Source organism: Protopterus annectens, chromosome 13.part0 (genome assembly GCF_019279795.1).
Source record: "Protopterus annectens isolate FY-2018-M chromosome 13.part0, PAN1.0, whole genome shotgun sequence".
NCBI lineage: Eukaryota > Metazoa > Chordata > Ceratodontiformes > Protopteridae > Protopterus > Protopterus annectens.
Window position 1 is genome coordinate 1,144,498,117 of NC_056747.1, and position 27,678 is coordinate 1,144,525,794.

Consider the following 27,678-nt stretch of genomic DNA (forward strand, 5'->3'; position numbering starts at 1 on the left):
AGTAGGAGGAAGTAGGTGGTAAGGTATAAAGGAAGTGATATGGGGGTGGGTGGGGAGCGAAGTGAGCCCGAGCATAGCGAGGGTGAATGGAGCGGGGCTGCACCCATAGCAACTGTAAAAAACAATCAATACCTTAATATACAACAAATTATCAACAGTGAAACAGATGAAAGGGGTAGGGGTAGGGGTAGGCTAAGAGGAAGAAAGTTTGCAGCTGTTGCCCCTGGGGTATGCACTCTAGCTGACCGTAACAGATTTTAACAAGGCATAACAGTAGTCACAAAAGCTGGCACCCACACTACACAAGTGGCAACAACAAGGTTCCTAGAGTTAAACCTGGGGCTTCAGTCTATTTTTGGATGATTGCTGGTTAGACTTTTCTTTGCTTTTAGCTGGAGTGAGAGGATTCCTTGCTCACACAAGGGGGGGGTGGAGGACTCAAAGCGATCAGGTGCTCAGTGGCTCTAAAAGTTGCAAAGAAGAGAAAAGGAAAGAATGTAAGACTAAAAGCAATAAAATAAGGACATAAAAATAAGTACAGCCATCATAAATATTGTACAGAAAGCAGAGCAAGTGAACATAGCCTATTAGAAGTCATCAAAAGAAATACATTCAGACTCTGCAACCAGTCTTATTCAGCAACAGTCAGTATAACTTGTTAGAATATCCTATTACCAGACAATATTGCAACTATGTAGCAGTTTCACCAGTTTACCATAAATATCATTCTGCACTTTACAATGTATGTTTAACTTACATAGGTTCATAGGTAGGTACTAGGCTATCGGCCCAAGGGCCTACATAAGCCTAGCCAACAAGATTCCCTGGCTTACGCCACCCAAGAAGGTTATTTTCCTGTGCCACTGTTGAGCAGAGACACAGAAGTGATCTCCGGGGTGTATTTCCTATTTCCCATCCACTCATCAAGATTTTTCTTGAAGAGTGCTAATGAAGAACTTTGCTTGACATAGATGGGTAACCTGTTCCAGAGTCTGGGAAGTCTCTGGGACAGGAATCTATCCCTCCAGCATGTCCTGTTTATTGTGGTGACAAGGTTTAGGTTCCTAGAGCGTGTAGCTCGGAGGGATTGGGAAACACAGAAACAGAATATACAGTAACTGTAGCTAGTTGGAATATACTATTACCAGACAATATGGCATCAATGTAGCAGTTTCACAGGTTTACTATAAATATCATTCAGCACTTTACAATGTATGTTTAACTTACAGAAACAGAGTATTCAGTAGCAGCAGTCAGTGTAACTAGGTGGAATATACTATTACCAGACAATATTGCAACAATCTAGCAGTTTCACCAGTTTACCATAAATATCATTCAGCACTTAAAAAAATTTAGAGTATTTCTACCTCAGCACTATCATTTAGAGGATCTCTGAATCAGGTTTACTGAAACTGGGAGCAAACAAAAACATAAGCTTCTAATATCCAACTATAAACTATACCAGCAAAAATAAAAAAAATAACTGGAAAGCTACCTTGGAGAGAAATTACTGTAATACTCTGTGTAGGGACAGTGAGTTTACAGTGTGGAAAACAACATTGAGAATCCTTAAAGAAAAATAATACAGCCCAATCCGCAGAATCCTTAAAGAAAAATAATACAGCCCAATCCGCAGAATCCTTTACAAATGCATTCTATGAGCACCTGCAGGAATGCATGGATTGTGCTATCCCAAATAAAACCAAAACTCACTCCTCCAAAAACAGGAGACCAGTCTGGTGGACCCCGGCCATAAATAAGTTATACAACAGAAGGAGGAAGCTACTACATGACAGAGCAAAATCCCAAAAAGGGAAGGCATCACTGATCAGTATTAGCAAGACTATTCGATCCCTCATAAAATCATCAAAGGCCAGTTTCGAAAGAAATATTGCCCTAGACACTAAAGATAATCACAAGGCCTTCTTTAGTTATGTCAGAAACATGGGCGGAAACTCCCAGATATGCTCTGAATTGTTGCATAATGGTACAAAATATACCGAACCTACAGACATAGCCAACATCATGGCAGGCAGATTCAGCACAAACTTCTCCCTCCCCTTCCCCCCCAAAGGAGCAAACGCCTTTCCCAACTGAATGTAACCTCCCTGACATCACAGATGCACAGGTGAAAGCTGCCCTCTCCAAAGCAAAAAACACAGCATCTATGGGACCGGACGGTGTCCCAGGCTGTGTCTTACACGAGCTCCAAGAAGAACTGAACCCTCACATTAAGTCACTGTTCAAACTTAGCCTTACTACAGGATATGTACCCAAAGAATGGCATACAGCTACAGTGGTCCCACTCCACAAAGGTGGTGCCACAACAGACCCTGGAAACTATCGCCCCATATGCCTGACTAGTCTGGTCTGTAAAGCTATGGAGCGTATTGTCATGGAACTCATAAACAAAGACATTGGGAGCCTCCAGACACTGGACCCTACCCAATTCGGCTTTGTTAAGGGCAGATCTTGCCTCTTAAACCTAGTTGATTTCTTTGAAACAGTTACCAAAGCCATAGATGAGGGCAAGGTAGTCCACACAGCCTACCTGGACGTCGCAAATGCCTTCGACACAATACCCCACTCAGGCATCATAAATAAGCTTACCAGCTCAAATATCAACGCCTATATCACAAGATGGGTTGCAAACTGGCTCAGAGATAGAAACCGGTCTGGATTTGGAGAAATTATAAATAAATAATCATTTCTTCATTACTGTATGCTCACTATCGTTTTTGCTGGTCGTTGGTGGTTTACATTGTTGGTTTGACCTTGCACGCCATCCTTGCGGAGCGTATGGTTTTTTGCTGACGTTCTTGGCGTCGCTGGTGGTTCTCGATAGTGACACAGCATTTCTGTGTTGGCAGCGTTCTTTTTGCAACATTCTGGTATTTTTTTAGTCGTCTTTTGTTCGTGAAGCAGTGGATGTTATAATTCTTGTCAAGCATCAACCACATCGGGAAATTGTTTAGTTCTAAGTGGATGGGGAACTAACATTTTGACCAGGGAAGGATTACCTTGAGAGTGCTTCGGTTGACATGCGTTAAGCTTGGGGGCCTAAAACCAATCATGGTGGTTCACTCTACTACTTTGTGGCAGCTGTTTAATAACTCTTTTCTGTGCAAATTGGTGTACAACGCTCCTTCCATGGGATTCAACAATTTATGGATCAGAAGCTTATAAACTCAGGAATAATTCAGGAATAACTCAGGTACTGTGACTATTGGCAGGACACAAATCTAAAATTTTCAGTTTCACTTTATATTAACCATTTTTTATATTTTGCAATCTTTTTTGCATTTGTGCTGTTAGAGGTTGGCAGTACTGGTGGATTACAGGCTGATAAATCGGAAATTAATGGAAGGCATTTGGATTATCGTTGATGGATTAGAACTGGTGAAAACATCATATTGACTTTAACTTTTGAGATTCATTGGATCTCGAAATGTATTAGTAAATGGTTGACTCTAAATACTATATTTTTAAGACCGGGTATACATGCAATTGTAATATTGTAATAATATCAGCTATATGTTGGGATAGGTTTGTCTTATAAAGTGGGTTACATTCTTTTTTATAGAATGCAAGAATTTGATACCATAATTGAAGTGTCCCATTTACCACAGTTACTTAGTATGTATGTATATTGACAAACTATTGATGCCATAGTTGGTCTGGGATATGTTACAACAGGAATGGATCTATAGCAGTACAGTATACTTGGGTCAATGAAAAGTGAATTATATTCATAACAGCTAAATGGAAGTGTAGTAGGGCATACTACCTTCACTTTATTCTTGTGTATGAACAACTATATGTGTTACAGTCATTTTAATGTGTGAAAAGCCATTGCTTGAAAATTGTATTGTTAGTTAACATTTGGATTAGGTTGTTACATGTACTACCTGGGAAAGTTAGTGTTGAAATCTTTGGCAAAGGCAACATGTGCTAAGGGGTTTCAAAAGTTCAGTTGTTATATATCAGGTGATGAATAACTATACATCCTTGTATAGTATTTAACAAGAACAACAAGCCTATTCAGCATTGCATTTTGAATACAGAGTATACATTGTTTTCACAAACATATATGTGCCAAGCATAATGCAGACATATTGATAGACACATATACAGATAAGTGTGGATGTTCATGATTTATGAGTATGGTTTATTTCTAAGTTGTGTTCTTTGACAAAATATATTATAGTGTACCTTTTGGAAAATATTCATATATTTTTTATCGACACCTAGGTTCTCAGTGCAGTCCCTGTTGAACTATTACTAATTTGGACATATTGATTGAAACAGATTTTGTTTCTAGTTGGTCAAAATACATAAATATATTGTAAAAATGGATTTGGAGCAACTACTAATGGGATTATGTGCTAATCGACATGATATTGGAGTGTTTGGTATGAATAACATGTCAAGCAGTAATCCGAGTGGCTCAAATATTAATATTAACAATGGCTGTGACATGGCCTTCAACAAATTTAATAAGGATCTTAAAAACTTACGTGCCAATATATGGCATCTCAGACTTTTTAAGGCATATATTAACAAGGATATCACACCAAGAGGACTTAGAGTTAAGTTACAGCCTTTGGTCAGTAGGTCGGAGGACAGGCTGACCAAAGAATGGAACCAAGCTCTTCAACAATAATCAATGATTTTTGTAAAGATCCTTGCATCTTATTATGAGAGAATGGTGGACATTTGTTTAATGGAAGTAAAAGCTTCATGTGAAGAATGTAAGAAATATGAATCACAACCAACATATGCCACTTTGGTTAGCAAATTATCCAAAGATTTGGCCAATTTTGACCAACTAACTAAAGAAAGGAAAATACGTAAGTTTAATAGGGACTGCACTGATTACCAAAGAGGCCGTCCTTTTGATACATTAAAAACTGTGAGATTCTATGATTTTGGTCAAAAAACACCAGGAAATAAACCCAAGAAAAGGCCTAGGTCTATTTTGAAATCCTCTGACAAGACTTTAGCTAGTACTTTGGGGAAGACTCATCTTGCACAGACAATGACTGTAATAACTATCGAGAATCACCTAGAAGCAAAAAAACTAATGTTCAGTACCCTTTAGACATACAAACAAGCGACGAGGGGGTCGCAAGCACAAATATAGGAATAAGATCCAATTCCATGGAAGGACTGATACAAACAATGTTGAATTGACGGAATTTGAGTTTCATAATGTTTTGAACCTTTCTAATGTTCAACTGACAGAGGTACAAACTAAACTACTCAATAAAGGACTTGGTTTTATTCCCATTTTTTTCATTGATGAACATAGCATTGTTAAGGATGTTTTGTCTTTTTGTCGTAACCTAAATTTGAAACTATTCTTTTCAGATAACACCTCTCAAAGATCACTTGATTTCAAATTTTTGAAATCAGACTTTCAACCACCCATGAACAAACATGTCTCTATTTTCCAACAATCTGTACTCAGGGATTTACATTTTCATCATAATGAATCATACATTCTGGGCCAGAATATGTCACCCATGGAAAAGGTAGCCTTGGAGGAATTAAAGCATAATCGCGACATTGCCATTCTGCCTGCAGACAAGGGAGGTGCTGTGGTGGTTATGAACATTGGGGAATACCTCGATGAGGGGAAAAGGCAGTTAGCAGATACTAGATGTTATATGCAAATGTACATTGACCCAACTGGGGTCTTTAAAAAAGAAATAGACTCTTTTCTTAAACTAGCAGAGGATGAGGGTATCATAACAAAAAATACTGTTAAACATCTCACTGTAAAGGACCCACAGAAACAAATCTTGTAACTTCTTCCAAAAATACATAAGTCCATTTCAAAACCCCCAGGTAGACCCATTGTATCAGGGATAGGGTCCTTGACTGAACCACTATCAGCATTTCTAACACAGTATCTTAAACACCTTCTAACATCAGTTAGGGCCCGACTACAGGACACCACGCAATTTTTACAAATTTTGCAGGATACACAGCTAGAACCAGACTGGTTAATGTGCACGTTTATTAAAGACAAAACAGAAAACAGAAAATGGTGAACACCAATATATATAACCAAGCCTGTATGTATAGACAACCCTAGTACTTTTATTCTGAATGCTCTATCTGTTTGTAACATGTCATTTTATAATCTGACTACTGGAGAGTACAGATCATAGATAAGTTTCTTTTCTAATTTTTGATTTGTTAATAACTAATTTGATTGATGATTCACTTTTAATGCACTGATTTTAGAATTTTAGATGTTTTTTTAGTTTTTTATATGTCTTACTGTCGTTGTTTTATCTTCTTATATATGTATGTATGTTTTTTTTTTACATATTATATAGTGTGTATATATGCTTAGTAACTTTGTGTGTAACATTATGCATATAGTGCATCTACTGTAGGATTTAGAAATGATATTTGACTATTTAAATAGAGTGTAAGCCTTTTACTGTTGTCTGGATTTTATACTGGTTAATGAGCACGTTGGATGTTAAGTCTTTATACACGAGCATTCCACACTGGGCGGGACTACAATCCCTGCAATACTGGCTTGAGAGAACAAACTTATATCCTCCGGGCTTTAACACCTTACTTGTCTGCATGGCGGAACATGTATTAAACAAAAATGTCTTTTATTTCCATGGAGAATGCTTTTGGCAGTTACAAGGGACAGCAATGGGAGCTTCCTTTGCACCCATTTATGCAGATTTATTCATGGCCTACTTTGAAGAATGTATGATATATGACAAATCACACAATATTTACATGGTGGAAATCGATATCTGGTGACAATATTTGGATGATTGCTGGATGGTGTGGAAGACGGATGAAGTATATTTAAAGAAATTCATGGATTACCTGAATGGTAACATTTGGGGTATTGAGTTTACGGTCACAAGTAACATGAGTACTATAGACTTTTTGGATGTTACTGTTTACCATACAAAGATGACACTCTTAGCACTAAAACATTCAGAAAATACCCTCAATACAATACTTTGCTACACGCCTCCAGTATGCACCCGAACCACACCATCCGCAACATCCCTAAGTCCCAATTTATGTGTATTAGACACATTTGTTCATCTCATGAGGAATTTGAACATGCCATACTAGATTTATACCACAGATTTCAGGACAGAGGATATAGAGACATAGACATATATCAAGCTAGTTCATGGAGCAAAACCATAGATAGGAGAACATTGTTACAATACATAAAATCAGGGCATGCTCATCAGGAATCCATCTTGAGATTTGTTACCACATATGGCAGGAACCAACCTATTGTCAGGGACATACTTAATTCCAACTGGAAAATTCTTTTGGCTAATGACAGTTTAAGGTCAATATTAGGCCCTCAGTGTCAGATGTCATACAGACGAGGCAAGAATTTAGGAGGGCTTTTTTCACATTACAAAAACAGAGAAGGGGGAGGTGTGGTATATCATCAGACCACTATCAGTGGAGATAAATTAATTGGTACTTTCCCATGTGGTCACTGCTGCTCCTGTCTACAAGTCAGTACACTAAAAGAATTCACCAGTGCCAACACCAATCGTGTATTTAAAACAAGGGTGTTTGGTAATTGTAGCAGTACATGGATTATTTACTTAGCTACCTGCCAATGCAAAGCTTTTTATGTTTGTCAAACCTCTAGATCTCTTAGAACAAGGATGACAGAACACCGTAGTGACATGAGGAACAAAAAAGAAACAAATGCTTTGTACAGACATATGATACAACATCCCAATGCCCAGTTTATGTTCATAATCATTGACAAAATTCAGGGAGATAGGAACAACCAACAAGGTGGGCACACCATTTTAAACCATAAGGAACAATATTGGATCACCAACCTTGGATGTTTATTCCCCCAAGGTCGGAATGACCATCTGTGAGTTCCATATAATACTGGATGATTTCATAATCATGGTCACAATATCAAATACTCATATAGATCAAGAATTAGCACGAACAAATCAATGGTGGTTAGGCCCACCAACATTCACATTATACTCAACAAAGCATGATAAAAAATTATTTAGGATACGAACATGTATACGTATGGTTTTGTATTCGTATCTAGTATGATGGCTTGAAACATTGAGTATTGTATGATTACAATGATGAATTTGTACTATCCACAAGGAGATTATTTCTAATCATTATAATCAATAGTATAGCTGACAATGAGGCAAAAAATTTTTTGACCCTATTTTGTAACATATTATATGATCATTACTTTTATTATTATTTTATAAGTTCTTTTCAACATGTGGTCATCACACTTAAATATATATATATATATATATATATATATATATATATATATATATATATATATATACTAGTGGTATATATTTCCTGTTTTTGAATACCAAGACATGTACTTATAAATATAGATTATGGTATTGGTTTATTACCATGTAATGTTTATGTTCATATGATGGCTTACTTCCAAAGCTGTGATTTTTATCTTTGAAAATATGATTTAATATCTATATTTTTGGCAATTAATGTCACTGGTCATATGCTTTAACTAAGAAGGAATATGCATTTTGATACTCCATTCACTAGGTGGTGCTGTACCACTGCTTCCAGGTAATCAGGGACTAGTATGAATGCAGGCTGCTACTTTTCATTCAAAAAACTTTATTGTATTCATTGATAAAGGCTGAACAGCCGAAACCGGTCTAGATTTGGAGAAATTATAAATAAATAATCATTTCTTCATTACTGTATGCTCACTATCGTTTTCGCTGATCGTTGGTGGTTTTCAGAGATAGAACCCACATGGTCAGAATAGCAGGTGCCATGTCCGAATCCAAACCAGTTACAAGTGGCATTTCACAGGGCTCAGTTCTGGGACCTCTCCTGCTCGGTATATACTTCTCTGAGGTTCAGGCTAACACGGGGGGATTATGGCTGACAAAGTTCACATATGACTGCAAACTGGGGACCATAATCGAATCTCCAGCTGACACAAGCATCCTCCAAAAGGGTCTCACAGAGACGGATGCTTGGTGCCAGAACCACGGCCTCAAGCTAAATGCTAAAAAGTGCATAGTCATCCCCTTTGGGAAAAACAAGGTGCCCACAAATTACCACATAGGTGGTAATCCATTAAGTACGGAAGAAGTAATTAGAGATTTGGGGACCAACATAGATAGTAATCTCTCCTTTGATAATCACTTTGCCAAAGTGGTTAGAAAGACCTTCTATATAGCCCACCTTATCATGAAAGGGTTTGCATCTAGATCAAGAGAGGTCATTGTGCCCTTCTACTCGTCACTCATCAGGCTCATAATTGAATACAATGCCCTTTTGGGATGTACCTTACCCGACACCTGCAGCAACTGGAGAGACCCCAAAAGTACCTCACCAAGAGGATCATGGGCTACAAACAGATGTCCTATGCAGCTCGACTAAAGAAACTCCAGCTCTACTCAGTTGCTTACCGCCTACTCAGAGGCAATCTATGCCTGACGTACAAAGCCATGTCAAACCCAGAATTAATAGACATGCTCCACCTCAAAAAATCCAAGTCCCTTAGAACTACACGCTCCAGGGACCTAAACCTAAGCACAAAAATAAATAGGACATGCTGGAGGGACAGATTCATTTCCCAGAGGCTCCCCTCACTCTGGAATAGAATCCCAATTCATGTTAGGCATAGCCCATCGCTGACCCTCTTCAAGCGAAATTTGGACGCGTGGATGGGAAATCGCAAATTCACCCCTGGGATCTCTCCTGTGTCCCTGCTAGACAGAGGCACAGTAAACTAATCTTAAAAGCGTACCTTCTGTGACCTGCTTTACAGAGGCACAATAGGCTAATCTAATAGGGAGGCGGAAGCCAAATACACTCTGGCTAGGCTTATAAATGCCCTAGGGCAGATAGCCTAGTATCTACCTATGAACCTATGAATACCATCAGTTACTAGAGATGCTACACCTGTGGGCTTTCAGCTGCAATTAGAGCAAATATGGCATCCAGGGTTTTTAAAACCTTTGGTGTGTTGTACCTGAGCAATCATTTGGGGGGTGAGGGAAGGGAGGGAAACCTTCAATTGGAATTTAAAGTAGCAGGGGAGAATCCAAGGTACTCTGCTAAACCTAGCTAATTATCAAGGACAGCCAAGGAAATAAGGTAAACATACAGGCACCCTTGTTCAAGGACTGGAATTGTGGCTAGGGTACTAGTGGTCCTTTGGATTAATTGCCTTGCATTAACTTATGAATCTTTATAACCTGATTGTGGTCTAGATTTGCTCCTAAATTGATGGATCCCTGTTTCAGAAGATCTGCTTGGTAATTAAAATAATACAAAGCATTGTGAGAGCACATGAAAAAAGGGATTTGTTAAAAAGTACTGACATCAGTAAAATCAGCAGGGGCAAGAACCTTAAGAGCAGAATGCATGTGGGATTACAGATGGAGGCAGATATCTGCTAAAGCAAGAAGTAAACATAAGTATTTACTTTTGTTTAATTATTTACAAGATCAAGTATATAGGCTGATCCACTGAGGTCCTTTTAAGTTACAAATTAGGGAAATAATATAAAATAGAAGCAAAGAAAAGGAAAAAGTAGTTCCTATTAAAGAGTAATTTAAATAACAATGCTCTTGTATATCCATCCCAAATGGCAATGTTTTAGCAAAACAATGTCTGATGGATTTGAATTTAGATTGTGTGATGTTATCTGGGTAGTTATATTTTAGGCTTCTCACCTTAATGAGTTTTAAGTGTGATGAAGAAGATGATGAATGGAAGGCTAATATAGCCTGAAATTATTTTCTTTCCCATAGAATCAGTGATGTATGCCTTTCTATTACAGAAAAGTTATTGCTCAAGTATGGTGAGGGAGAGAGATGAGCAGCAACATACGTGAAAAGCATTCTGGGTAGCAACTGAGAATATGCAATTCTATTAGCTAACATTATTGATAATGTATTTTGTTACCCTGTTCCCTGTTTACTAAAGAAACAAGTTTCAATATCTAAATTTGCACTTTTTACATGAAATCAAAGAAGTATCTCTAAGTCTATGTAACATAGCATTTACAGATATACTTGCCAAATGTATTTAATGTAATGTAACTTAAAGTGCCATTGGAAATAATTTAATTTAATTTTGCCAAGTTATCAGCACAATAACCTTCAGTCTTGGGATAAAGACTGATAACCAGAAAGTGGGATCTTGGAGTGCAAAATCAGGAATCCATGTAGCTGTGTTCTTAACTCCTTCCACTTTCCCAGAACTACATAAATGTGTGTGTGTGTGTGTGTGTGTGTGTGTGTGTGTGTGTGTGTGTGTGTGTGTGTGTGTGTGTGTGTGTGTGTGTGTGTTTGGTCATAGTCAGATTCAGACCCTACTTAATCCTGTGGTTGCTGGGGTCCCCAGTAATGCAGAACAATAACAACATATGTCGCAATTCAATGTCTAACCTGCTCTAATCAATACTTTTCAAAATCTATTGGACAAACATAGTCATCCACCCATTTATAGGCCACAGTCATTGGCCAACCTTCCACCTACCACCTTTCTTTACAAAAAAAAAAGCAGTTAAACCGAACTAACTGACCACAAACTAAGAAAAAGCCATAAAATAAAATAAAACCAAACAAGTTTAAAACACATACACATTAAACAGTAAATGCTTTTGTCTCTCAGTTCAAGACTTCATTGGACTCTACCTTTCTTTCTTTATCACCATCATCCAATACTCTCATAGGAAATAAGAGCCAACCACTTGCTTGAGTAAAACCTATGCACCACTTTAATTGTCTGGATTGACGGACCAATCACGGATACCCAAATCAGCCAATCAACCAATCATAATTGTTGCTAAGGACTGAAACAAATATATGTTGGAATAAAATTAAATATAATTAACTATATTTTCTTTTTTAACCAATCAGATGTATACAATGAGTTATGAACAATGAAAGTCCTGTTTTAATGTATTCTCAAAGGTATTTATATATATGTATGAAAGTAAGAAGAAATGTAATGGATTTTACAACAGCTATCACCTGTCTTTGAAATAAAACTTGAGAAGAAGACATAAGCTGTATTATTTTCATTTTTCTTAGTCTAAGTCTAAGTTTGAAGTATACCAATTTATGAAAGTTGTAGTTTAACTTTTAAACAAGAAATCCACAATTTTTCGTACTTGGTGCTCCTAGTTAGTTGGATCAGCCTCTACTGAACTCGATCACCAAAATGACAGATTATTGTTCAGACCGTGATGGTACACTCAAGCTTAAAAGTTACTCACGGTGTTAGCTAACTGAAATCAAGGGAGATACAATGTGCTATATTTTGGTGACTAACCAAAATGAAGAAAACAACCTTTAAGTGATGAAAATTCAAGATTCTTTAAAAAAATAATAACACAACGTCAAGTTAAACTGAACTGAGTCACTAAAAAAGAATAAAAACATGCAAAATCAAATACATTATTGACCACAGAAAACCTCCCATTTGAACACTAAAGTATTTTACACTGCTGTCCTAAAGTGCCATTTTCACAAAAATTGAACACAGGTACCCACAGTCAATGATACAATAAAACAGGAAATTTTCTGCAAAATCTAAAAATATTTAACAAAAATACAGTTACATTAAGCTTTCATACAAGCCAGCACTGACTCAAAAGGTATCCATTCACTTTTCTGCAATTAGACACAGTGAAGGCTGCCCCAAACTAAACTTGCAGCATTTTTTTCCTCAAGCAGTGATACTTTGGTAGGTATAGGACCTCAACATAAACACACACACACACACACACACACACACACACACACACACACACACACACACACACACACACACACACACACACACACAGAAAATGCTGAAGACTGGTTTTGGCACTTTTGTTAACAGGCCATGCAAAAACTATACTTGCTAGATGTGCCCTCACTGATCAGTGGAACATATTATAGTTGTCCCAAGGACATGCATGATTAAGAAAGAGAATTCTGGTGAGAATTTTAAAGCTACAACGAAACCTTAGCGACTACATGAAGCCGTAACATTCTTACATTATGCCTTTGAGATGAGATATTTATGAATGGAGCTCCTTCATATAGGATGGGAAATTACCTACATGTGCAAAAAATGTTGCTTGCAATATTCCTTATATCATGCACCCATACCCCATATATTTTCTTTCTCTATGTCTGTACATTTTGTCTTACTTGAATACATTGGAATAGATTCAGAAAAATATATTTGGTGCTTTATCCCATCTAACTCCAAGATGCAAGGCTAATACTTGACTAAAAATCATGATGCATAAATATGCTGCCAAATGGGGACCACAGTGCAGTAGTTCTTGTTCAGCTGCTAATAGCTAACAATAGCAATTTAGATAGGGGTTGTAGCCAAACGAGAATCCTGGAGTATGAACTGGTAAGTTTTATTTTAAATTAGGAAGAAAATATGGATGACAGAAGCAAGACACTGGGTAGAAGCTACACATGGCAGCTACAGAAACAGTACTATGTATTTTCAGTATATTTTATACATAAAGCAAGCACTGGGAAACTGATAATCTCATTATGTATTGTTGAGCTGTATGGTTGCCTCAGCCTTACATGCTAAGTTCAGTCATGTGTTTTTTTTTAATATTTCCCACAATGCTATGGGCTATAATGGGATTTTATCATATTTTTTTCTTTAGCCAAGTTGTAGAATATTTTTTGATGGTTTTCTCAAGACATGTGGTGTATGTTGTGTGTATGCTACTGTCTTGACAGTAATGGATGTGATCGGTGATAGCTGTCACTGTGTTTTGCAGGCTTGGAAAAAAAGTGGTATATCATGCTACATAAGGTAGATGCTGGCATCATCTGTGATCTCAAAGAGGTATAGTACATAGCAATCTCACTACTGTCAGCATTTTGTACTTTTTTGTGCTGTGTAATGACCATGCAGTATATTTGTGTGTTGTTTCTTACACTGGTATTGCCAGATATTGTTTCTCCAGGGGCAGGGGAGAGCAATGAGACCAGAGAATATTGAGTTTTTAATGCAGAAGGAGTCCAATGCTGGAGCCAAATTACTACTGTCTGTCGTCAAATTGTACAGCACTTAAAAGGGCTGTCTGTAATTCCAAGGACATCAACCATTTACCATATGTGTCTTCAATTAAATTCCTCACTAGCCTATGACCAGTGACTCAATTCACAATGTTTAGTGAAAGAACATGGTGAATACCAAGTCACTTTTCATAAATCACACTGGCTGCCACTCTCCTGAAGGACACGTCCAAACTACCATTGTCTTCAGATAAGGCCCTTCACATGCATGTTAGCAGAATCCTAACAAAAGCAGAGATGAAAGCTTACTAAATGGAAACTGCTTGATTAACCACATGAACTGTACTCATTTTATGGATAAACAAAAGGAAAAGGTTGATTACATTTCTTCAGTCCCAGAAACATATCATAGTTGTCTTCCACTATCCATAAAATGTATACACCTCTCATCCCACTTCTCAGAAAGAGTTGTTGGATTTGGAGCAATCTCAGATGTGACATTCATCACAGAGGGTGATTAGCTAGCTGAAGCCCTCACTCTCTTATGGAGCACTATATAAGGAAAATAGAACACTGATGCCTGTAATTTAGAGAATCTTAATGCTGAGGTGACTAGCAGTAAAGCATGATAGCATATCTCAGTGAGACAGAAACTAGTTCAAAAGGTACTGATCCATAGGCAACTGTTCTGAAACAAAATTCAAATCACACAAAGGAAAGCTAACCTTCCCAGGAGGTCTGCAAAGTAGGAAACATTTTAGGAAAACTTTAACTGTGGGTCTAGAAGATAAGGAAGTTGCCTAGAGAATGCAAGGTGGCAAAGCAGAGCAACAGGCCTGAATGGATGAACAGGACAAGCCTGAGCTGAACAGGTGGGATAAACTGTTAAGGACTGAAAGCAGATCTGACATCACATTGAAAACTTCCATTTTTACAAGTAAGACTTTCTGGCAGTAGGCTTTTCGGCTTCCTGGGCACCTCTAAAGATAACAATGCTTATTAGAGACATGAGTAATGCTGTCAGATGGGTGTGAAAGAGAATGTAGGCCATTGTCTGGTTACTGTAGGCATTAATTTTTGAGAGGCAAGTACAGGCACCAAACTGCAGTTCTACACGCAGGAAGATTCATGGCTACCCCACCTGTTAAGGAGTCAAGAGAATCTGTTTGACTTTTTCTCTTTGTGCTTTTCAAAGAAAACTTTGTGAGAAAATTAAGACAAAATGCATATAGTAATCCTTTTTTCCATGACATCAAGAAGGTATTCTCCATCCTATCAGATATTTTGAAGACAGATTATGGAACAGGAGAAAAACAGCTTCTCCAGGACTCCACAAGCCAATATTAGAAATGTAGATTTCTCTGCATTTATCTGCCATTTTTGATTCAGAAGTTCCACTCAGGTTAAAAGTTCTGCTAGGACATTTCTGTTATTTGTCAGATACATCACCATGTATTGGAGACAAGGGCAGGTCCTACACTACTGTGGTCACTCTCCACAGTGGTTACAAATGAGTGCTGCCCTGCTTGTTTATGTACCATATAAATGTGATGTTGTTCACAACCAACTAAAAATTCTTACTTTAGATACTTCTTGAATTCCTGCAATGTCATAATCAAAAGTCAGCCTCTGCTTAACAATGCTACAGGGTGGGATCTGTGATAGAAACCACACCCCATGGACTGTTCAGGGCTCTTTAAGTATGTCCTGCTTTACATCCCTTGCTCATTTTATTATGACCTGTTTTATAGGAAGAAGCATAAAAGAGTTTCTGACAGTTGTAGCTCCTTGACCTAGAAAGAGATCTTGTAAGTTCTGAGGATTCTGTGATTTATGCCTACAGACTTCTCTGATAATAAAAGATTTTCCTCATACCCGGCCTGGCATTCAGGGTCATCATAATGCTTGTGAAGCTGTGGCCCAGGAAGGAACTCACCATCAGTGATACTTGTAACAATGTCCACTGACAGAAAGACATAGTCCCCTGTGTTTTGCTAATGTGAAAAATAATTTATTACATATCAAACTCAGTAACAGTAAAGTACTAAGAAACATTTTCTGTTTGTAAAGACAAACATCAGATTTATCTAGAGTAGCTGTCAAACCAGGCTATAGATATAACTTTCAAGAAATGCCGAGTGCCGACTTGCCAAATAAAAAAAGACAGAAAACACAGGAGAAAAGCAAATCTCAAAGATTGTTCTCCTTAAAACTTTTTTTTTGGTGGGTGTTGGCAGGGGCAAGACTACCTTGTACCCAGCCATGTCAGGAGGCAAGCTGCCCACCCACTAAACTTATATATACCAACTCCAGAATTCCTATACCTCAGAGAAAAGGAAATATTCTGAGAAATGGCATCTCAGACTTAGCATATGTAAGTCCAATCTTTTGCAATTCAGTCTCCATATTTTGAGACTCAGTCTACCGGGTCTCGGCATCTCATATGGTTATTGATATGATAAACCACAGATGAGAATAACTGACCCTTACTGTAAATGAAGGAGACAGTCACCCAGATAGTGCATATGGATATCCAGCTGGAGGCTGTTGTCCCTAGTACCAGACACTTGTTGAAGTCTCAGGGCATATTCATCAGACAAAAAGGAAGGAGAGCAAAGCAAACTTGCTATTCCTCATTTAGGGACCTAAACACCTCCTGTGTGGTCAGATATCAGAATGTGTCACTAGGCACCCTTTAAACATAGGGTAAACATTCAAGCCCAATGCTGAAAGAGGGAAATCGAAGAATGAAGTATTATCTTCCTAAACCTTGGAACTCTGACATGCTATCCCAGGCTGGAGAGATCCAGGATCAATGACAACTGTTATTGTACGGGAACAAGAAAGATTTTGGAATAACAGCCACCTCTTTTGAATTGACATTCTTATCTTCCTCACCATCTCCTCTCAAAGCGATCTGGCTATGGATTGTACAAAATTAGATATCTTCAAAATAGGTTGAGAAACAGGCATCAATATACACTCTGTTTTGCAGCCAACTCTCTAATTGACATTCACTCATGAATTTGAGGAAAAAGCTCTTCAATTTGCTGGAGAATTTGGCCATAGCTGCATACATCACATTTCCTACAGGATAAAGAAAAGCTAAGGGTGAGCCCCTTTAGAAGAATGAGAAAGCCCAGGCAGTGAAATCCAAATTATATGTCAAACTATCCTACTATAATGTAGAATTTAACATGATTAAACTTTTAAGCACTGCAAAACACAAAAACAACCTACACACCATTAATAAAGCACAACAAAGCAACACAACTTCTAAACAAATACCCTAAATATTGACACAAATAATCAGCTTTAAGCATTTCGTATAGGGACTGCAGCCCTTGTACCCCCAGCTTGGAGCTTGTTGCTCACACATCCACAAACTCTAAATTTTGCAAACCATATCCACAGTTACAAGGCAATCATTGAGATGCTGCCATTGCTGGTGCTGATGTGTCCGTCATACATGCTGCCATGAAAGGCATTTCTATCATGGCTCCAAGCTCAACCCTGGTGGCTGACATGGATACTTGAGTTCACATACATGTCAGCTACTTGTCAGGATGAGCTCTATATTCCCTGTGATGCTGAAAAGGATAAAGTAGGTACTGGAGAATGACTGCACACCCCATGAGAATTAACTGTCTTGGGATTGCCATACCCATTTTCTTGGTCCTAAGCCAGTAAAATAATGCAAGGCTTCACCTTCTAGGACAAATAAGTCAACAATGACAACTAAATTATTTCCCTCAGGATGGGCAAACCAGTATAAGTCTTTCACTCCCACCTCCCTAGCCTGTCTGTTTTAGCATCAGAGCCATTAACTGAACTTGCATTGTTTGAGTTATAATCAAAGCTTTATCCCTGTACAATACAGAGCTACACACAAAAACATAATAACATTTAACTGTGACATCAGGTCCTTGAAAAACAAACAGACAAAAAACAAACTTTCCTAAAACATCAAAAGTCATGTGATAGAGATGCTGAGATATAGCTGGTGAAAGAGACAAAGAGGGAAAAGTAGCAGTTATTTCATAAAACGTTGTCTTTTCCTTAGATAATTGTTTATTTTCTCAGTCAAACTGTCATTAATTTCAGAAACACAATAAATTTAAAGTATTTTGGGTAGGTATCAAAATCTTTTCGCCACAGAGTTCTTCATAGTCACCATCTACAGCTCCATTTTACTAACATACAAATCATGTAACGGAGGAGCAAAGGCAGACATTTTTTTCTGTCAAACTGCTTATTTAAAGTCAGCAACAAAGCAGTAGTCCACATAAAAAATAAGCAATATTTGCAAAACTCAAACTAAACATTAGGACCCCTTATCTGATCCACCTCAGCAGAGTTCACTGATTGATGGATTGACTGTTTGCAGCTCTGAGAAAACTGACAAACATTTTCTGAAGTTTATGTGGAAATGGAGATGAGTGCAATGACAGGAATTCTTAACTAAAATCTTTTCAGCTTCAAACAATCTAAAAGCTACTTTGTTAACTTCTAAGTTTGATTTAAAATGCAAATCTTCCTTGCAGTCTGAATGCCAGGCAGTGCACCATGGTTCATGATTGGCACCTCAGGTAGCCAATGAGCTGCTGTTGGGAGATGTGGCATCCACTTCTAGGAGAAATCTGAAGCCAGCTGATAGTTCTAATATCTATTTAGTTATCTATGCAATCAATCAAAACTTATCTTAGTTTCCCACATTTTCCATGTGGGGGCTGCACTGGATGCAACCCAACAATCTGCAAACTATTGTAATTGACTTTGCCATATCTCGGTAGAAAATAAAAACTCTAGGAGTGCTTTGAGCAAAAGTACTGCTTTGTACTTGCTTTGACAAAAGCAGTCATTTGTCCACATTAGCATAACTAAGTTCCTCATCGCTATTTTTATCAAGTGGGTTTAGAAAAATGGCTGACTCAGCCCTGCAGTTGCTGAGACATAGCTATGCACTCAATACCATTTCTTAGTCTTCTCAAATTATTCTGCATCAAATATTTAACATTAAAGCCAATAGTTTTATCATAGGTGCAACAAGTGTATAAGGTTACTGTAATAACATGAAATGTGAGCATTACCATTCTCCGGAATATCCGTAGGGGATGCACATGCAGCTGTTCTGCTGGACAATAACGCCATCCTCTTCAGGGCTAACATTGCCTTCCCAGTTTTCTAGAAAAGCAGAGAATGTATTACAACAAAATCTCTATATGGTTGTCATGTTCTGTCAAAACTGAGAGTAACAAATTTGATTCCAAACAGATGGTTAAGTGACAGAGTTAACTTACTTTAGCATCCCTTCCTGTTATCACATCTCATCTCTTACTAGACCCAAAGTTATTCTTTGTCATCTTACTTCTCACCCTTTAGCAATACTGACAACCCCGGGCAGATGGTTTCACTGAACCAGCCCCACTACCCTTTCCCCATCACTGTGAAAAGCCATGGGAATCTTTTCAGCTACGCCCTTTCTCGTGCTCCTGTAAAAAAGGTAGTGAGGAAGGCAGGGTCTCATGTTACAGAAGAAATGCATGGAAGACTGACAGGAACCAGGAAGTGGGTAATGGCAGTACATATTTTAGAAAATGTAGTAATGAAATCTGTGTCACCCTCCCAACACTCAGCTACTAACTGATTGCCAGGTACATTTTAACAGAAACAGCAGGGAATTTACATTACATTCATCTGGTTGTACAACAGAAGTAACATATCCCCACTTTCTGCCCTGCAGCTTTCCTGGATTAAATGCTCATGGCATGAAAATATGGCTAGCCATGTGGCAACCGGGCAACTGCACAAAATAAAGGGCATTGCTCCCATCCTAGAACATCTGACCTGCTCTGCCAGCACCATTATGGGATCACGCCTTCAACTGCAATGCTAAAGTTATCTGGCAGCTGCACACAATAATGAACATTGCTCCCATCCTAGAAGATCTGTCCTGCTCTGCCAGCACCATTGTGGGATCACGCCTTCAACTGCAATGCTAAAGTTATCTGGCAGCTGCACACAATAATGAACATTGCTCCCATCCTAGAAGATCTGTCCTGCTCTGCCAGCACCATTATGGGATCACGCCTTCAACTGCAATGCTAAAGTTATCTGGCAGCTGCACACAATAATGAACATTGCTCCCATCCTAGAAGATCTGTCCTGCTCTGCCAGCACCATTATGGGATCATGCCTTCAACTGCAATACTAAAGTTATCTGGCAGCTGCATACAATAATGAACATTGCTCCCATCCTAGAAGATCTGTCCTGCTCTGCCAGCACCATTATGGGATCACGCCTTCAACTGCAATGCTAAAGTTATCTGGCAGCTGCACAAAATAATGAACATTGCTCCCATGCTAGAAGATCTGTCCTGCTCTTCCAGCACCATTATGGGATCACGCCTTCAACTGCAATGCTAAAGTTATCTGGCAGCTGCACACAATAATGAACATTGCTCCCATGCTAGAAGATCTGTCCTGCTCTTCCAGCATCATTGTGGGATCACACCTTCAATTGCAATGCTGAAGTTATTGGATGCATCACTTACTGTTTGCCACTCAGTGGGGCAGCCTGAAACAGGAAGTCATGGCTAACTCTTTGTATAGTTCTAAATCATACAAACTGGCATTTTGGGGGGCAATAGTAGTTTGGGGAGTGCACAGTGTTACAGTAGTTAGCATTTCTGCCTCATAGTCTTTGGTTTTCTGGTCAAGTTCTTGGCTCATTTACCTTGTATGTGAAGAGTTTTCACGGAGTTCATTTGAGTTTTCTCTGAAAGCTCCAGTTTCCCCCAACAGCCACAAGACATAATGATATTTGAAATAGCTATTCTCTAAATTGCCTGTAATTATGTGTATGTCATGTTTGAGTGTGAGTGCATGTATGTATAAGTGTGTATGTGCATGTGTGTGTGTGTGTGTGTGTGTGTGTGTGTGTGTGTGTGTGTGTGTGTGTGTGTGTGTGTGTGCATATGTATCCAGTAACAGACTGTTCAGGATTGGTTTCTCCCCCTTATGTTCACTATTTGTCAGTATGGGCTCCAAATTTCCTGTGACCCTGAACAAAATACAGAAGTATCAGAGAAATGAATAACTTGTGTTGACAGATACATCTCAGTGAAATGTTATTTTAGGAATCACAGTCAATCAACTTATTTTGTACCATTTGGAATTATTAGTATGAGAAGGTAAAGGGGCCTAGACTTACGAAACATCTAAAGCGAGCAACCCCATAATACTAGTTTGATTTGTGCTCCTCCTTAAAATTTCCTTCTGATCCTCCAGACATAAAAATATAAAATACAAAAGAGATAATGATTCCTAGAAGAAAATACTGACTAACACAAGCATATCACACCATAAATGGGGGCAATGCTGTAAACACAAATGTTAAACAGTTCATGCCATAACATAAAGCTTTGTTCTACCACATGGGACTACGCAAACCAAAAGTAAGTTGTTTTCTCATTATTTTAACTGTAGATAATTGTCCATTCTATTGTTTCCTAATGCAATGAGTTAAGTATTTGGAAACCTCATGGAAATCAGTTAAATTTAGGAAATATTGCAAATACCATGGATATGTGGTGAAGATTTCTATTTCTGGGGCCTCAGCCTGACCTCTGGTTACTGTATGCATTTTCTTTAAGTTGTTCCCATGTTTGCATTTTTTTTCTTCAATTGCTCATGCTTGCTCTCAAAAGCAAGGTGTTTCATTGGCCACTCTAAAATATGAGCATTAATTGCATTTATCCTTGCTCTCGTAGCCTTGATTGTGGCTAAAAAGAATTTGAGAAACATCACTTTCCCATTTAGCAAATAAATAAATAAATGCACAAATGCATCTAGTCTGTCAAAGGCTGTAGGAATATACGAAAACATCTACATGTAGACTCCCTTCTATAAAAGATAAAATATTTCAAAGGACATTGTCTTGACTTTACCATACAAGAGAAAATACTCAGCTAGAGATGATAAAAGCAATGCTCAATATTATAAAGGATCAGGATCTATCATACACTATCACAAATAATAAATTAAAAGTATCAGCACAGGCAGATAAACTTATAATATACACAGATAAATATAAAGGAAAAGTACAGAATAAGCTATTTATTGATGACCCCAAAAAGTTTTATAGAGAACTGGGAAACAAGGTAAAAGGAATTGAAAGACCACCTAAGAAAGAATAAATAGATACATTTCTGACAAGTATTTATGAAAATCCTGTGGAACATAACAACAATGCTAAATGGGTAGAAGTAGTAAAAGAAAGAATAAGAAATTAAAAAGTACAGGATATGAAATGGGATGAAGTAACAGCCAGAGAGATTGAAACAAATTTAAAAAAGCTGCTAATTGGAAAACAGGCCCAAATGCAGTACCTAACTTCTGGTTAAAAGTATTAACATCTATGCACGAAGATTTAGCCATGAATTATTTATATGTGCACTCCGAACAGATCCCAGCCTGGTTAACAAAAGGAAAAACAATGTTCCCACTTAAGAGCAAACCTGCAAGCTATCCTAAAAATTATAGACCAATAACTTGCCTTCCAATGACTTATAAAATATACACTGGAATTGATGTCGACAGAGTAGTAGTCATTCAGAAGAAAACTCAGTCATGACAGTAGAACACAAGGGTAACAAAAGAAAGTCATATGGAACAAAGGATCATTTTGTTGTTATGCAAAGTCATAATGGAGAACTGTACAAAGGGGAACAATCTAAGTATGGCATGGATAGACTATAAAAAAGCATTTCACAGTATCCCGCATTAATGGATAAAAGAGTGCTTAAAAAAGTAGAAGATGCACCCTACACTGACCAGTTATATTACAGAGACCATGAAACAGTGGCCAACCACTTTGCAATTAAGCCATGGTAAAGGACAAATTATTATTCCAGGGATAAAAACTCAAAGAGGGATATTCCAGGTTGACTCTTTGTCACCACTACTTTTTTGTCTTGCCCTTAACCTATTAAGCTGTTTACTTAACAGAGTAGGGCATAGCCACAATTTGTCTCCCAGAAAACAACGAAGTGTAAAGACTTTTCATCCTCTTTATCTGGATGATTTAAAACTGTATAATTCATCAGACGAGGAACTGAAAGCACAACAGATGATATAAGAATATCATTTGGTCTTGATAAATCTGCAAAAGCAGCCTTTAAAACAGGAAAGCTGCAGCACCAAGAAAACATCAGTCTGGGACACAAATGTGATACAAAAGAACTTGAGCATGGGGGAGTGTATAAATATTTGGGAATTGATGAAGGATTAACAATAAAACATGGTCAAATGCAAAAAAAAACCTAGTAAGGAATATTTTGGAAGGCTAAAATTAATACTAAAAATAGCAGTGACATCTAGGAACAAAGTCCAAAATGTGTTAGGTTGGATAGGAAAGCAAGAAGGATGCTTCATGCTTATAAAATGATTTATAAAAATCAGTGATACCAGGACTATATATTCACCATTCTGAAGGAGGTATGGGCCTTCCTGATGCGTAGAACTGCACACATATCTGCTGACCTCACAAGATCCAAACGTAGGGAAAGTTCTAAAACGTGAGGAGAATAAGTTTAAGATGCTTCCCTGCTTAGTTTAGCAGAAGCATATTGGTGTCAAGCAGGAATGAAACTCAAACCAGAAGTAGATAAAAATCTTGCAGCAAATGAATGTACCAAAAAGCAAAAGAAAGAATGTAAGGTGAAGGATCAGAAGAGAAGGCAAGAAATATATAAATATAGTTACAGGTATACAAAACTCTTGGAACGTCATGCTGCTCAGGATCAAACACAGGAGTGGTTAAGGAGAGGTGAATTTAAATCAAACGATGAAAGGTTAATATTGGTGGCCCAATATAGTAGAATATGTACACTTTGGTTTATAAAGTCAATTGAACATGTGGGGGAAACAGACAAATGTAGGTTTTGTAAAACAGAATTGGAAACAGTCACACATCTTGTTGTTGGTTGTGCTACACTAATGACAGAAAGACTGTATACTGAAAGGCATAATAATGTGGCAAGACTGTTGCACTGGGGATTGTGTAAACATTATGATACTGAAGTAGCTGAAAAACACTGGAAACATGAGCTACAAAGCATTATAGAAAATTATGACATTTATATCACAGATCACCCATTACCAACTATTTAAAAAATAGATGCGAGAAAACCAGATATAGTAGTCCATGAAAAGAAGACAAACGTAGCATTAATCATTGATATTGCTACAACCAGTGACTACAATGTCTTATGTACAGAGAGACATAAAGTCATAAAATACCAGGATATGCAGGCAGAAATAAGGACAATGTGGAAGGAGGATACTCAGACAGTTCCAATAGTAGTAGGAGCAATGGGTCTCATAAAAATAATTTACAGCCTTATTTAGATATGCTGCCTACACATGTAACCCCATATAAATTGCAGGAGTCATTACTGGGCACATTATGGGTGCTGAGAAGAGTACTTCTGGCTAACAGAGATTGAAACAATATTAATTTCATGAACTTGAATCATACTTTGAGTTAGGAATGGTGTCCATTCCTGTCATGGTATTAGAAACCCAAATATCTTGGAGAAATAAAAAAAAAACTACAAGAGTAAAATACATGAAAACCATGCTAAAATGCATTTCCTTATTTTTATCTGATATGATATATGTGAGATGATTTAAGCGAACTCCTTTCAGATACACCCTGTGTTAAATGTAATGCAGTTAAATACAGATTACAAAATATCAAATTACATATAGTGAACTTAGCAATACTTATGCAAAATAATCAATAATTACATGTTTAATCCTTAGAGATAGAAAGTTGAATATCTGAGTTACAAGTACAAGAAATATACCAACTTAAGGTGTAGTGGGTGGTAATATAGATAATCTAAGGCATTTAAGCTGGCTGCAGTGGTGGGGGTGACTGTGGTGGTGCAACAGTTAGTACTGTTGCCTCACAGCAAAAGGTTCTCTGGTTCGATTCTTGGCTGGGGTGCTTTCTGCGCAGAGTATGCATGTCCTCTCTGTGGTCATGTGGCTTTCCTCTGGGTGCTCTGGTTTCCTCCCACATTCTAAAGACTTGTGGTAGGTGGATTGGGCACTCTAAATTGGCCATAAGTGAGACTGTGTGTGCAAGTATGTGGTACGAATTAACTACCGAGGCAGGGCTGGCCAACCAGCAGTGTAACTCATGGCTCAAGATAATTGTCACTGCTGAAGTGACACCCTGACCCCATGTGCAAAATGGGAAAAGGGGTTGAGAATGGATGGATGGATGGATGGATTTGGCAGCAAGCTGCAAAAGAACATTGCACTCCTCATATTATTGAGAAAGTGGAACACTGACTTTGGAAGCATTTGTTCCAAATATCCTCTACTGAGACTACACAAGGGAAACAGCTCCAATGGAAAAGGACTCAAGGACATAAACAGAATCCACAGCAGAGACATTTTGCTTTAAATATGGATAATGTCTTAAGAGAAGCAATCTGAAAATGATCAGACCAAAGACTACATTACTCACTTTGCTGTTTTGCCATGTACCTACAGTGCAACCCAAGAGTCAAACAGATGGGGGAACTATGACAAAGGGGAGATAATGCCAGCACAGCTATCTGAAATTCTTTAAATAATTATGTCATTTGTGAATATCAACATGATGTATATAAGATGTCATTTGTATATCAAACTGCTGGTACAGAAGTGTGTGTTAAAATGGTGTTTTATAAAGTGCTTGAGCTTAAAATGTAACCACAATGTGCCCAACTAGAGAAGAAAAGAAATGTGCATGCAGTATTGTAACTATTTAAATGTATATATTTCAACAGTGGAAATTGGAATACAGGAGGTTAACTTCAGAAAAATAACTGAAATGTAATTACTTTATGAGCTAGGCAGGAGACACAGAGTCTGTGCTGAGAAGTTTTCTGTATTGTCTTCAGACTGAACTAATTACTAGTTTTGGAAGCATGAAGAAATGTAATTGTTTTGTAACTTGCAACATCTGCCAGAGATCTAAGGTCTATGTATTTTTACAGGTAGATGCTAAATATTGCCAGATTCCAGCAGTGAGAGTTTCACCTGGGAACTAGTAGTTGGATGACAAGAAATTATCTCATTCTGCAAGCTATCCCAGAAGTAATATTTGAGATATTAATTTGAGAAATCTCTTAGTGAGACAGAGCATTCTGTATTCTGTCTTGGACCCGACATCAAGAACTAGAAGATCCATTCACCACACCTGCCTTGCTCTGTAAGTAAGTTTCTGGGGACTAGTAATTCTCTTAGATATAGTCAAGAATATAGTAAAGCATAGTTTAGATGTTTTTCTTTATTTATTTGAAACTATGCTGCAATGTTGTTTTAAATATTTCCTGTAGTTTTGAACTCCGATGTCACTGTAAATATATATTTAGTATTGTCATGTTTTTATTATTTATTATTAATTACGTTTAAACCTTTCTTTGTGGCTGATCTGTGTAGAGATATTTAAGTTTTGAGAGTACTTGCATATTTATTTTGTGACACTGTGTAGGTCATTCCTAATAGCCTTGTTCTTGGTCAAACTACCATTTGAATTAATATTAATATTACACAGTAAGATTGGACATCCTTTGTTAATGGCCTTAAAGTAGCTGATGAGTTGGCTGGTGGCAGTGATAACTACCTTATAGTCTGGGCAAAAGAGGGCATAGCTAGTAAACCTGTGCCAGAATTTCTCAGGTGTGTGTGTGTGTGTGTGTGTGTGTGTGTGTGTGTGTGTGTGTGTGTGTGTGTGTGTGTGTGTGTGTGTGTGTGTAAATCAAACCTCAAAGAGTGTGTGTGCCAGCAACTTGGGTAGGGACACGAAGCACTGGTTGGACAGACAGGGTGCTGGAGGTCTTGGTTTGGCCACTCAGCTGAATTTTCAACTCTATAGCTGTGCAAGTGGGGAGTCTTACTGGGGATTTGAAAGAGGGAGAAACCAGTCCCGGACTGACTGTGGTCTCTGTGTACTCTTAAAGGGAAATTGCATTTGATGCAGAGAGCTGCATCTAGAAATACTGTATGTGCACCTGTTTAACCTTTCAGTGTATGTTCTCCACTGGTGCCAGTGGCGAGGATTGAGGGTCCTTGATTACTGGTCTAGTGGTGGGGCATCACATATTAATTGCTGAGCAGTGGTGGGATATCCACATATTGGGATTCAGTGGTATGGATATTGAACTCCTGGAGTCTGTAAACAGTGGTCACTAAGGAATGTGTTTGTACTCTCAAGCAGTCACATGGTGAACATTCAGAGTTTCATATCACAATAGTTGTATTCATTTTTTGTTAGCTTAGTTAGACAGGGAGAGCAGGCAAGATGTCAGCAGAGGATTATGGCAAGCTGATGAGGAACCAGTTGGCTGAGATGTGCCAAGGCAAAGGACTGGGGCATGCCAGTCTGACTAAAGGAGAAATTATTGCAGCCTTAGCCATAGCTGCATCACAGACCAGCAACCAGGAAGATAATCAGACTGGCCTTGGGGATGTACAACTCTCAGAAAATGGACAGATCAGCTTTTCTACACAGGACTTAAAAATTCATATGGCGTTAAAGAGACTTGAACTGGATGCCAAA

At 38.0% G+C, this 27,678-nt stretch overlaps 1 protein-coding gene across 1 annotated transcript in view; it reads right to left on the reverse strand.

Moving 5' to 3' along the window:
- LOC122788162 (myosin light chain kinase, smooth muscle-like) overlaps nt 1–27,678 on the reverse strand; it is a 943,334-nt gene that overhangs the window by 14,764 nt on the left and 900,892 nt on the right. The window contains exon 15 of the mRNA XM_044055140.1: nt 19,148–19,241. Coding sequence (XP_043911075.1) covers nt 19,148–19,241 — 94 coding nt within the window. The remainder of the gene's footprint in view (nt 1–19,147; nt 19,242–27,678) is intronic.